At 41.4% G+C, this 13,926-nt stretch overlaps 1 protein-coding gene across 6 annotated transcripts in view; it reads left to right on the top strand.

Moving 5' to 3' along the window:
* NUGGC (nuclear GTPase, germinal center associated) overlaps positions 1–9,068 on the top strand; it is a 55,850-nt gene extending 46,782 nt beyond the window's left edge. For 5 of the 6 annotated variants that reach the window (XM_043564859.1, XM_043564846.1, XM_043564868.1 and 2 more), the window contains 6 exons: positions 5–162; positions 1,843–1,981; positions 3,161–3,269; positions 3,974–4,110; positions 6,361–6,451; positions 8,825–9,068. In XM_043564859.1, the coding sequence (XP_043420794.1) occupies positions 5–162; positions 1,843–1,981; positions 3,161–3,269; positions 3,974–4,110; positions 6,361–6,451; positions 8,825–8,964 (774 nt within the window). In that variant the 3' untranslated portion in view covers positions 8,965–9,068. The remainder of the gene's footprint in view (positions 1–4; positions 163–1,842; positions 1,982–3,160; positions 3,270–3,973; positions 4,111–6,360; positions 6,452–8,824) is intronic. The other variant, XM_043564887.1, reaches the window with a different exon arrangement.
* Positions 9,069–13,926: the final 4,858 nt, after the last annotated feature.

Genomic DNA, 13,926 nt, shown 5'->3' with positions numbered 1-13,926 from the left:
CTAGAGGAGTAGAGGAAACCAGGGCTTTCATCAGACTCTGAAAGCTGTTTGCCTGAAAAATGGCATCTATGCCTCCAGGACTCTTGCAAGAATAGATCTGAACGAAGCCATCACTCAGCCCATCTATGACCAGATCGATCCCGTTTTTGGAGGCATTTTTAGGTAAAAGATCCTTTCTCTTGCCCCTTTGTGAACAAACATCTGAAGAGCATTGGGCTGGAGTCTCCGCTTTATAAGAATTTGTACTTTGGATCTGGAAGCGTGAAGAGTAGCTTGCAAGTTGAGGAGGAAAGCTTAGTCTCTGGAAAAACACAAAAGCCTTCTTGGTTTGGTTAGTTAATTTCTCGTGGCGACCTGGAGTACAGATGGAGATGTTACTTTTAGACTAATATTATGATTCCCATTATTTTTCAAATATCTCATACATGCAGCAAGGGATACATTTTCTTATGGATCTGAGCCCAGGACAGGTTATTTTGGTTGGAGAGTGTGGAGTTAAGCAAACACATGGCCTTTGCAAATTTCCCCAAATGCAAAACTGCAAAGTGGCTGACTGATGACTCTGTGTTTGTTTTTGACATACTGCATGCTTGCTGACTTACTAGCTGTCTGAGCTTCATGGTGCCTCCTCCTTCCCTCCTTCCTTGACCTCTAATCCTTTTCTCCACCTACAGAAACAGAATTTCCTAATCCCTTAGTGCAAGAGCCTGCCCCAGCCTCCTTCCTTGGCCTCTGGCATTTCACCGCCTGCTGCTGCTCGAACCATTCTACCTTTGCTTGATTCTTACTCGGTGTTCCCCTACCCTGCCCCCAACTTCCTTTAACTCCTTTGGGGTCATGCCATTCCATCTACCCTATCTCAGTTTACAAGTCTGTAGGATAAACTCCAAATTATTTACAACGGCATTCAAGACATCCCACCTGCCTCTAACTGGCCTTTCCACTCTATCCCAGTCCTGTTGCTCAGTACCAGCCTCCTGCTTCAGCCAGCCTGGAGGGTAGCAAAGAGCAAGCGAGATGTACCAGGAACTGTGCTAAGCTCTGTGCGCACATGATCTCATCAGATCCTCTCAATAGCCCTCTGAAGGGCCTTCTGTCTATCTACAAGTGGACAAGCTGAGATTTAGAGGACTTTGGACAGCTTTCCCAATGTCAGTCAGCTCTTAAGTAGAGAGCTAGGAGTTCAAGTCTATGCTCTCTCCTCTATAACCTGCTGCTTCTTCCTCCTGGGATGTTCTGAAAATTTTGTTCACTACGTTGTCCCCATGGGGAATAGCCCTTCCTTGTTTTCACTTCCCTAAATCTTATCCATCTTTTAAAATGTAGTTCAGGGGTGTCTGCGTGTCTCAGCCCTTTGAACATCCGACTCTTGATTTCAGCTCAGGTCACAATCTCATGCCCCATGTTAGGCTCTGCAGTGAGAACCCAGAGCCTGCTTGGGATTCTTGCTCTCCTTCTGTCTCTCTGTCTCTCTCCTTCATTCTCTCTCTCTCTCAAAATAAATAAACATTTAAAAAAATGTAGTTTAAGTCCCACACTTGCAAATGGAAACACCTTGGCAGTGGGAAGACTGACCTTTGAGGCTAAACAGATCACTGTACAAAGTAGCCTGGCTCTGCCACTTGCTGAACCTCAGTTTTCTTGTCTGGAAAATGGGTTTCACAGACTTTTAGGTGCAGGACCTGGCACAGAACAGTGCCTGGCACCAGTAGGAATTCAGTACCTATTCATTCTCATCCCCCTGTCTTAAAAGTGAATAAAAGGATACCAGCTAGTTTCCTTTTGTTTTAGCCCCACGGTGGCCACGTTGTCTCTTAACGTTTTATGCTGTTTCTTCTGTAGAGCTGGAAAGCCCACTGGGTCAGCATTGCTGCCTCACGTAGAAGCTTTTAAGCACTCTCTACAGGAGAAAATGATGGAAATTGGAATAAGAAGTGGCTGGAAATATGATAGTGACAAAAAAAGTTTTCTGATCCAGGAGGTAAGATCCCTGTAAAACGAAGAGGGCAGTGACATTGGGCAGTGGCTTTCTTACCAGCAGGATTCCAGAAGTATTGCATGTCTCTCCCCCCTGCTCTCCTGGAGTGCCAAGGTCTGGGCACGTCTTGTAGCAAGTGCTGTGAGACACGACACACAGTGTGTGGGGTGGCCCTTAGACTGCCATGAGGATGTAGGACGGGACACCAAGCCAGCTCTATGCCACTGGGAAGCAACCAGCACTAAGTGCCGAGGTTGGAAAGGAGACTCAGTTCCCAAGAAGAATATTCAAAGAATCTTTAGAGGCACAAACATTTGAATCCACCTGTAATATCCACTTGTAACTGACCTTCAATCATTTTTGCCAATATTATAAAGTCATTAGTCACAGCAATGAAGCTTAAAGAAGAGTCTTTTTTTTTTTTTGTACATCATTTGTTGGTTTTGAGTCCTCAAGACTCTTGTCTGTGACCCATTTTCCTCTAGCCTGTCTTAGTCTATTCAGGATGCTATAACAAAATGCTGTAAATGAGGTAGGGTATACACAACAGAAATTTATTCCTCACAGGAGGCTGGAAGTACAAGGTCAAGGCGCAGGCAGAGTTGGTGGCTGGTGAGGGTCCACTTCCCAGTTCATATATGATGGTCTTCTCACCATCACCTCACCTTAGCAGGGGCAAAGGAACTTGCTAGAGTCTCTTCCGTAAAGGGAATAGTCTCAATTATGAGGGCTGCCTGCTCATGACCTAGTCATCTCCCAAAGGCCCCACCTCCTAATGCTATCACCTTGGGGGTTAGGGTTTTAACATACAAATTTTGGGTGGACACGAATGTTCAGCCCATAGCACAAGCACAGTCCGAATTACACAGCAACACTAGAGAACTATCCTGTTCTCACATCCTCCCCCTAAGAGGGCCTATTGACCACCTTGCACGTGCCTGAGTTCAACTCAGCAAATATTTGAGTCATTTGTAAGTGCCAGGCATGGTAGGAAACACTTTGGGATATAAAGATGCTAAGACAGAGTTCCTGCCTATGAGAAGCTCACAGCCTCATTGGGGAAATGACATGGAAACAGCCAAGCATAACATAAAGCAGAAGGAAATGGTGGCCACACACAGGAACACCCACTTCTATCGAAGGAATTGTCACAAATGGCCTTTTGTTAATGTGGATTCTCAGATAAGTGCCATCCTGGGAGGCCTGGAAGATTACATCCTCAGAAAGAAGAGGAGGATCTATGAATCTCTCACCACCTCTGTTCAGAGCGACCTGAAGGCCTGTTATGAAGGTGGGCACTCCAGAGGGCAACATGTCTATTTCCTCTGGGGTCTGTCAGCTCCTTCAGCGTCCTTTTCTTCTGCTCTCCTCTCAAAGTATTTGTCCTCCTGCGTCCTAAATCCCTCTCATACTCTTAGTCCACAAATTGAAAACCAAATAACTTTAAGGGTCAGGGGACAGGTGACCCATGAATCAGTTTTATCTGTGTGTTTCCAGTGCTTTCTGCCCACCCTGTGTCTATTCACCCTGCTTCTCCTCTCCTCGCTGCATCTCACCTGGTTAAACTATTGAATCCACTATCTGATTCTCATTCTTATTCCCTTTAAGTATTTGTAAACCTACCTTCCAGCTCCTTCTTGTTTTGGCGGTCCCATTGTTTTTTTCTGGTCATGGTGGTGGGGGGGGGTGGTGCATGGGAATTTTGTAAACTTCTGCTTAATTCATCCGTTAGATTTTCTGAATGACAGTTATCTAAATTCTGAGAGTGCTGATCTTTGTATCATATTATGATTAAACAACTTCCACTGTGTGGAAAATGGTGCCACATATATGAATATATGTGTGTGTATGTCCATATGTATGTGTGTGTCTGTGTACACATACATATATGTGTGCATACATAGTTTTTGTTTGTTTGCTTGCCTTTCTTTCTGATGCTAAAGATTTCTCTGCAAGTCCTTGTTGTGGTGTGACTGTAGCTATCATTTTTGCCAGAGGCCGCTCAGATTGCTGGCAAAAAAGCGTGTGAGAGAATGAAAGACGTCATCAGGAGAGGGGTGGACCGGCAGGTGGCCGAGGGCATGTTTGAAAGGGCTCAAGAAAGAATGCAGCACCAATTTCAACAACTGAAGGTATTCAACACCCACAGTCTGAATTCCAGCCCCAAAGAGGCTTCTTGGAGGGAGCCAAAGAAGCAGGGGCGGTGGAAGAGGTGGTAGTCATTCGGGTCCAAAAAGAGCTGATACCTTCTGTAAAGTGGCCCCAACTGATGCCTATGATGCCAGGAGAAGAGCCCAGCTGGTACTTGGCATTCCCCCTTCCCCACCACTGCATCCTGGTGTTGGGGTCTCTCTGGGACTGTGACTTCAGAAATGCAGCCCCTCCGGCTCTCTCTCCTGTCTTTCCTCTTTACCAGGTCACTAGCAGAACAACGGTAATAGGGGTCCTTAAGCTTTTGACATAGCTCATTTAACCCCCAGCAAGCCTGGGAGGTAGGGACTATTATTGTTCTCATTTTACAGATAAGAAAACTGAGGTAGAGAGAGAGAGAGGTATAGCGACAGGCCACATAGTTACTAAGTTGTAGAGCCAGGTTTGGGACTAGGTAACCCAGCTCCAGCGTCTCTGTCTCTGACAATAGCATAATCTCCAGATGGATTTTTTGAAATGAGGGAAATGTCTAGTCTACATGAAACATCAATAAATAAATGCCAATAAACTATCATAGGTCAGTCACCTTTGACACCTAGCATAGATTTAGGTCTGATTCTATCTCAGAAAACAGTTCTAAGAGTTTCCTTGAACCTAATGCTTCTGTCAAGTACACTTGAGCCATCTTGTCTCAGCTCTGGGTCTCTTTGCTTGCCAACCCCCTCCCAAGTAATAAAAATTCTTTGTTTTAGTCCGAGCCACTGTTGGCCTCTCCATGGCCATGTGCATTTCCAAATTCTTCTGCCTCAGTCCAGACTTAGCTGACCCTCTCCTAAGCTGGCTACTTGTTATTTCCATTCACCTCTCAACCAACCTACTTCCTGAAATGTGTGCAACTTACTTAAGCTCAGTCTCGTGTCCCCCACCCAGAACCCTACCCCACCCCACTGCAGTTTTGGAAAAATACCATTCTCTATAATACAAAGTGTACAGTTTCTCTCAGAATGAGCTAAGAGGTGTTTTGTTTGCCAGTAGCAGTTTACTTTCTGTCATTTAATATGTTATCATAGTCTACAAATACTTGCATAAAATTGGCCAAACTCTACAGCATGCAGTCCCCATTTGGTATATGGAAATTGGCCCTGGGGCACCTGGGTGGCTCAGTTGGTTAGGCGTCTGAATCTTGGTTTTGGCTCAGGTCATGATCTCATGGTTTGTGGGTTCAAGTCCTGCGTTGGGCTCTGCTCTGACAGCACAGAGCCTGCTGGGATTGTCTCTCTCCCTCTCTCTTTGCTCCTTCCCTGCTGATGCCCCCTCTCTCTCTCACTCAAAAATAAATAAATTTTAAGAAAAGAAATTAGTTCTTATCATACCCCCCAAAAACAATGCCACTAAAAAAAATGATTAGTACGTTGATCATATACAAATGCATCTTAAATGACAGAAATGTGGGAAGTTGAAAGTGGGCAAAGACACAGAGTGACCCCATTCCTTGATCTTATGGACAAGGAGGCTGAAGCCCAGAGGGCCTGTGTTACTAGCTCAAGGCTCACAGCTAGAGCTGGGACTAGAGCTTAGGGTTCTTGGCCTGGTGTGTTGAAGAAAAAAACAAGAGTCAGGAGACCCAGGCTCAAAATACTATGTCAGTCTAGATGAAAGAGTCAGGTGTTTTTCAGAGGTAGACAAGAGATGGTTAGAAGAGGGAAAACGGTTTGCATTCATAGAAGGACTGATATAAGAAAGAAGAAATTTCTCAGGCAGTTGGGACGAAGAATCAGGAATGTCAAATATGATGTGCTGCACAAAGCAGGTATTCAATAAACATCTTTCCAGTGACTAAATGCACGATAGCATCGCGGGCTAGTGACCAGCTCTTTTTTTCTTTTTCCATCTCTGCGATTGCTGTTTTCTCCCCACTGCCCCTCCCCCCCACCTCCATGAAGCCTCCTTAGCTCCTGACTCAATTGGTCAGCACCAGAGAGGTCCAATCACATATGAATCTTGATAGACAGGAAAGGAGATGCTGAGACAAGTAGGACCCCACAGAAATGTTGCTCTGAGGGTTCCTGAGCCACTTGCTGCACTCTAAAGTAGCCCACTCTTGGAACTGACTTTGATTTTGGCACCCCCAGTCTGCACAATTTGTGGGGGATTGGTTGGGGTCCCTTTCCTAAGATAACTTTTCCTTGGACTGTGCCTTCCTAACAGAATGACCATGCTTTGTTGTATAGAATGGAATCACGGAGAAGGTGAAGGGAAGTATCGCCACCATGCTGACCCTTGCTTCATCCCAGGGGGATGGTCTCTACAAGGAGCTTGCAGGTAAATACATAAAACTTTTGCATAAGCGATGACCTTGTGGGCACCCCTAGCTGTGGTTGCTCTTTGCTGGATTTAAAGAAATCAATTAGGAAGAATTTCCAGGGCATGGGATAGAGATGATGATGACGATGATGATGATGATGATGATGATGATGATGATGAAAACAATGACTACCCCACCCTTTGCTGAGCACCCGCCCAAGACCATGCATTATACTCGGGCTCTGTGTGCAGCATCTCGGATAATTCTCATGTTAGCCCTCAGAGGGAGATGCTGTTGCTCCCTTTTGCACACGCGGAAACAGAGACTCAGGTTAGATTATGTACCCAAGGATCTGTGGCTGGAAAGTGGCAAATTCAAATCGATACCTCTGCTCTGCAGTCTCCATAAATCCATTGTTTTGAGTACGTACCTTTTCATGAAAAGCCTCATATTCTGCTGGTGGTAGAGAAAGGTTTCTCTTCATGGACCAGGAGCCTGAGAATGCAACAGCAGCTGCCAGCAACCATCTCTATTCCATGCCATGAGCTCCCCCAGGCCTCCCGGTGTGAACTGGAGGGTATAAACTGGTACAAAAAGCAATCGGGACATTTGTAGTCAAGTCAAAAATGCACATATCCTTTGACCCAGCAATCCTAATTCCAGGAATCTATCCTGTGGTATCCTCATACATGAGAAGAATGGCACGTGGACAGGGTTATTCAGGGCACCATTGTTTTAGGATGGCAAACATTGGAACAACTCCAATATCCATCAGTAGAGCATTGGTTAAGTTAACTTAGGTACACAACTAGGGGAGGACCATGCAATTGTTAGAAAGAATAAAGTGGCTTTTTATACAGAGTTAGTGGTGTGAAACAATCTCCAAAACATGTAAAGTGAAAAAGAGCAAGGTGAGAAACTGTGTGGAATACATTGCCATCTATGAGAGAAGAAAAGGAAACACGTATGTATATGCATACAAATTTCCATGGGATACACAAGAAACTGTCCACACTGGTTGTCTCTAAGGAGAGGAACTAGGACCCTGGAGGACACAGAGGACGGGAGACTTATTTTTCACTCCATATGTTTTGTGCCTTTTAATTGTTAAACTCTGCGCACAAGTGCCTGCTGGGAAAAAAATGGATCTGATGCCATTGCTGTATATCATTGGATATGTCATGGTGAAAGTGGTCGGAGCTATTTGTAAAGTAAAAGCCACAGTTGCTGCTTCTAACCATCTGTCTTACACATATCTCTTGCTGTGGAAATGATTATTCCCCATCTCAGGTTGGTTAGACAGACATCTAACCTGTTCCTAATGGTCTCTTGGGAAGGTGATATAACACCCTCTCACTCTACTTTATGGAACTCTCTTATGACCTTCTGTCTAGGCCTTCACAGGAGCCTGTTTTAAGATTACAGTCATCCAGTTGTGTCTTCCTTAAAGAACTCCTGCTCACCAAAAGTCTTCCAACTATCTAGGTCTCCCACACAAAAAAATGTCCCCCTGAGTTTAATGTAAATTGCTCCTGCCATAATTTAAGATCATTTCCCTTTCTTCCCATCAACAATAAAATATATACTATGAGGGAGTACTGTGCCAGAGGACAGAGGTCTAAAACAGTCTCTGCTCTGAGTATTACTTGGTTGGTAAAAAGATGTGTGAGAATATAAATTAAAATAGTAAAATGGAAATTCCCTCTTTCCTGGAGGAGACCAAGATATTGATCTAGCCAGGCCTTCCACTAATTAGATGAGGCCCACCCACATTGTAAAGGACAGTCTGCTTTTCTCAAGGTCTAATGATTTAAATGTAAATCTCATCCAAAAATATGTTCACAGAAACATCCAGAATAATGTTTGGCCAAATAACTGGACACCATAGCCCAGACAAGTTGACACATAAAATTAGCCATTATAAGGATATATGATTGCAGATCACAACATGAAAACCTGAGCTAAGATGTCAAAACAGCAAATTCACTTAGAATGAGAACTGCTGGGAGCAGGGGGATCAGGGGAAGGAGAGAGAAGCCTGGAGAGGACTGAGGGGGAGGTTTGTTGTGTAGGTGGGCTTGGTATCTCCTTCCCCTGAGCTCTTGTGAAGACTCGGTGATTTCCTAGATCATTTTATGTGTTGGTTTGTGTTTCTTTTGAAGGGTGACTGCTATGCTGAGATAAGCCTTAAGAGCCAGAATGCCCAGTTTGATCAGGCTTTTTATACAATAAATTGATCAGATGGACCATCTGATCTCTAAGTCCATTCCAGATGTCACATTTTGGGAAAAGTGACCCAGGTCCTAGCAAGATTCTCAGGAGGTCTGTTTTCTGGGGACATTTCTGAAAAGGACACTAGCTCCTGATGCATGCTTTCTGCTCTTGTGTAGACGTCAAAAGTGAATACAAGGAGATGGAGAAGCTACACAGAGGCCTGAGGGAGGTGGCTGAGAACGCGGTGCTACGGAGAGGCATGCAGGATTTCCTTCTGAAGATGTCCCCGAGCAAAGTTGTTCCCCCCAAATTATAAACATAATTCATAGGGCTTAGCACCAAGTAGATGAAAAACAAGCCTGGAGCCAAACAACCAGAGTTACTTGTGTTTTTAAAAATCTAATAAAGAATATCTCCCAACTGTTTGGACTTTATATACAACATAGAACTCAAAATACTGTTACTTCTGGCATAAGCTGACTGCTGAATAACATTACTTCCTTTGTATTCTGTATCCAAAAAGCATCATCTTGAATTCCTAATGGAGTTCTAAAATTTTAGGGACAAGAAGCTCATGCTTCCGCAAAGAAAAATATCAAAACATTGAACAACTTAACTATTATGGAAATAAGCGTTGCAAATAAAGCTTTAGGGACCTAATTCTACTTCCCATTTTAATATCTATGACTCTTTTGGGTAAGGAAGTAACATTGTGCCATGGAAACAACATGAATTAGAGAACAGATGAGAGACCTGGCTTTACCATTTCCCAGGAGTGTTATTTATGGTCAGCGCTTCTCAAACATTTTGATCTCAGGACCCTACACACTTGTTTGTGTGGGTTATAACTATTGATATTTACTGTATTCAAAATTAAAACTGAGAAAAATTGGAAACAATTATTTACTAATTCACTTAAACTTATTACATATTAATACAAAAATGTATTTTTAAGTTTATTTATTTTGAGAGAGAGGCAACACGAGTGAGGGAGGAGCAGAGAGAGAAAGAGAGAGAGAATCCCAAGCAGGCTCTGCACTGTCAGTGCAGAGCCCAATGTGGGGCTTGAACTCACAAACCATGGGATCATCACCTGAGCTTGAAATCAGGAGTCAGATGCTTAACCAACTGAGCCACCTGGGTACCCACCCCCCCCAAAACATATTTTTATGAAAAAACCATTTTCAAAAAATGTAGTGAGAAGAGTGACATTATTTACACTTTGGCAAATCTCTTTACTCTCTGACTTAATAAAAGACAGCTGGATTCTTGTATCTGTTTCTGCTTCTGTCAGGACATGTTTTTGGTTGACGTATATGAAGAAAATATAGATTCATGTGGTATAGAGTTAGAATATGGAAGAATATTTTATTTACCTATTTTTTAAAAATTTGTTTATTTATTTTGAGGAAGAGAGTGAGCACAAATGGAGGGAGCAGCAGAGAGAGAGGGAGAGAAAGAATCCCAAGCAGGCTCCGTGCTGTCAGCACAAAGCCCCCAAACTGTGAGATCATCACCTGAGCTGAAAGCAAGAGTCAGACTCTTAACTGACTAAGCCACTCAGGTGCCCCTGGAAGAGTATTTTAATAGCCTTTTCAGATAATTTTTGTATATTTTTCTTTGATACAATAATCTTGATAGTTTCTTAACTATTCTAAGATAGTTTCTTAAAGGTTAGTCGCAGTATAGAATCTGAAACCATATTGGTGAACTTTGTCATATTCTGTTACATCAAATTGCATTTCTATCTCACAATTTGAATGTATCTTTTACCAAAGGATGATTTTGTGGCGTTGGTCATTTTGAAAATATTTGTTCACTGAATTAAGCAGATCTTCCAAGTGTTGACACATTTCACTATATAATATACTAAAAAAATCATATTTGTTAATATCTCTACCAACTTAATCAGGAAAGTCTTGAAGTATTTTTCAAGAAGCTGTCAAGTTTGGGACACCTGGGTCAGTTCAAGCCCTGCATCGGGCTCTGTGCTGACAGCTCAGAGCCTGGAGCCTGCTTCAGATTCTGTGTCTCCCTCTGTCTCTGCCCCTCCCCTGCTCATGTTTTGTCTCTCTCTTTCTCTCTTTCAAAAATAAATAAAAAGAGAACTTGTCAAGTTCATGGTAGAGGATATAAGTTTTATAAAATTCTATTTTGTTCCTAAAAGTTTGTCTTATGATTGCAACAAATATTGTCAGTTGCTTTCTTTGAAGTGATAGGTATTTTGTTTATTTTTGAGAAAATGTCTACCACATAACCAAGTATGATTAACCATAGTTTGTCAATCATTATTTCAAGTAAAAATAGATTTCTGTGGGAAAAAAAGTCAAGTTCAGCTTACAAATCAACCATTCAAGTGTTTTTCTTTGAGGTAATAGAAGTGCCTTAAGTGTGCTCCCCTTTTGGTCACACAAAATAACAAAATAGCATCTATTTAAGGACCAATAATTAATGGAACTAATAGCTTTACTGTTTCATTAGGAACATTCTTAAGTGAAACTTGCTTTTTTTTTTTAACTGAAAGTACACAGTGAAAAATACAATAGTTGTTGTATAGTTGGTGCCACTACCTTGGTTCATGCTAAGGCGCAAGTGGTTTTACCCACCTTTGTTTTTAAATCTTTAGTGCCAGTGTCAACATGGTTAAAAAAAATACAAACAACATCTTAATATTATCACAAAAATAGTTTGACCTAGGAGACCCCCAGGAATGTTTCAAGGGCCACATTTTGAGAACTACTGGACAAATTATTTAAATTGTGTGAGCTTATCTGTAAAATGGCATTATTAGTAATACTTACCTTGACACTTCTAGGGTTGTCAGGATATCTGAAATAATGCTTACAAAGTATTGACACATGTATTTAATGGCACTGGAAAATGGTTATTTGGGGGCAGAATAGAGGTGGAATTGTTTAGTCGTTGTTTGCTGGGAGACTTGAGTTGTGATCCCACCTCTACCCTGTACTAAAATGACTTTTGACAGTTCCTTAACATCTCTAAGATTTCATTTCCTCATATACCAAATGAAGGAAGTGAACTGGATGATTTAAAAAAGTCTTTTGCTGCTTTGAAATCCTAGGATTTTAAATCCTTCCATTTTTATTTTAACATTTTTTTGCCTAAGTGAGATAAACAAGTATTCATCCATGTAGGTGAGTTCAAGTCCTTGTCATTTTAAACTTCTAAACACAGTTTGATTGTGCTTTACATCATTTCACCTTTTATTTTTCAAGTAAGGGATGTGGAAGACTTCTGCTTCCAGTCATGATGGAGCAACAGGGACCAAATTTACCCTCTGGTGTTAAGCTACTAAAAAACCAGACAAAATTTATGAAACAACAGTTTTCAGATATAGGAAAATAGTACAGGACAATAATACCTGGAAGAAGGGAGACAAACAACGTAAGCCCTATAATTGCCCCTTCCTGCTGCCTACATAGAATTTCCAGGCCAGTGTACAGGGAGGGGGAGCCCAAACAGCCTGGAGGTCTCCCTGACTTGAAGAGAAAGAGTTCAGAGTTTGGGGAGTCCAAGGTGGTTAGAATTCATAGGGTAGATTACTGTGGGGAAGAGAGTTTACAGACAGAAAGCTCCAGATATATGAAGCAGAGCTCTCTTGACTCTTTAACTGAATACAGATTAGTACATGCAACTATCAAGAAACAACCACCAGAAAGGAGCAGGCAGAAAAATCCCTAGATCCTGCAACAAGTTAGGAGTAGCTAGAGTGGAAAGACCTTCTTACACATGGGGTATCAAGTAGAGACCTCAGAAGAATATTGCCTTAGTAGTGGGTCCAAGATAGCCCTAGACCAAAGGCTGTGGTGAACCCACCTAACAGAGATTGAAAACAAGCCTCAAAAGGATCAAAATATTTGCAATTAACTGCATCCTAGAACAAAACACAAAAACATTTAAAGGAATAAAAAATTCTAGCACCCAAAAATGGAAAATCCACAATGTATAACATTAAAACAAAAATTACTAGGCATGCAACAAAACAGGGAAATATGACCCATAATGAAGAGAAAAATCAATAGAAGAGAGCCAGAAATGACACAGGTGATAGAATTAGTAGACAGGGATATTAAAATAGCTATTATAAATTTACTCTGAATGCTCAAGAGGATGGGATAAAGTATTAATATAATGAGAGAAACAGAAGAAATTAAAAAGACCCAAAGAAAACTTCTGGAGATTAAGAACTTAATGTTCAGATGGGATTAGCAACAGAATAGATATTATAAAAGAAAATATTCATTTAAAAAAGGTAAATATGTGAGGTAATTGATATATTAGTTAATTAACTTGATGGGGGAAAATTCTTTCTCAAAGTATGCATGTATGAAATCATATCAAAACATCAGGCTGTACACTTCAATTATCTTACAATGCAATTTGTCCATTATACTTTAATATAACTGAAAAAAAAAGATTAGTGACAGAAGACAGCATAATAGAAAACAGCCAAATGAAACAGAGAGGAAAGAAGGTTAAAAAAGATAGTCTACAAATGAGCTATAGGACATCATTTCCTAAAATTTTTGAAGTTTATTTAGTTATTTTGAGAGTGGGGGAGAGAGACAGAGAGACAGAGAGAGAGAGCACATAAGCAGGGGAGGGGCAGAGAGAAGGAGAGAGAGAATCCCAAGCATGCTTCATGCCATCAGTGCAGAACCTGAACTCACAAACTGTGAGATCATGACCTGAGCCAAGATCAAGAATTGGATGTTAACTGACTGCACCACCCAGGCACTCCATGAGCTATAGGACATCATTAAGCAGCTTAAAACATGTGTTACTGGAATCATAGAATAAGAGAGATATAGAGACAATGAAAAAATATCTGAAAGCATTATGGGTGAGAAATGTTTCCAACTTGATAAAAACTACAAACCTAGAGATCCAAGATGCTCAGTGAATACCTAGCACAAGAAACATAGAAAATCACACCAAGACACATAATAATCAACTGCTGAAAACCAGTGAGGAAGAGAAAAGCTTAAAACCAGGCAGAGGGGGAAATATTTCATACAGAGAATTAAAGATAAGAATGACAGCAGACTTTTCATCGCAAACAATGCAACACAGAAAACAAGGAAGTAATCTCTTTAAAACAAAACTGTTAACTTAGAATTCTGTACTCAGAAGAAAACATTTTTTAAAAATGAGGTGATACAGATTTTTTTTCAGACATTCAAAAGCTGACAGGAGTCATTACCAGAAGACCACTACTACAACAAATGTTAAAGAAAATCCTTCACTCAGAAGGATA

The sequence above is a fragment of the Prionailurus bengalensis genome, chromosome B1 (assembly GCF_016509475.1).
Source record: "Prionailurus bengalensis isolate Pbe53 chromosome B1, Fcat_Pben_1.1_paternal_pri, whole genome shotgun sequence".
NCBI classification, from domain to species: Eukaryota; Metazoa; Chordata; class Mammalia; order Carnivora; family Felidae; genus Prionailurus; species Prionailurus bengalensis.
Note: the sequence above shows the minus strand (reverse complement) of the source record. Positions and strands in the feature narration are given on the sequence as shown.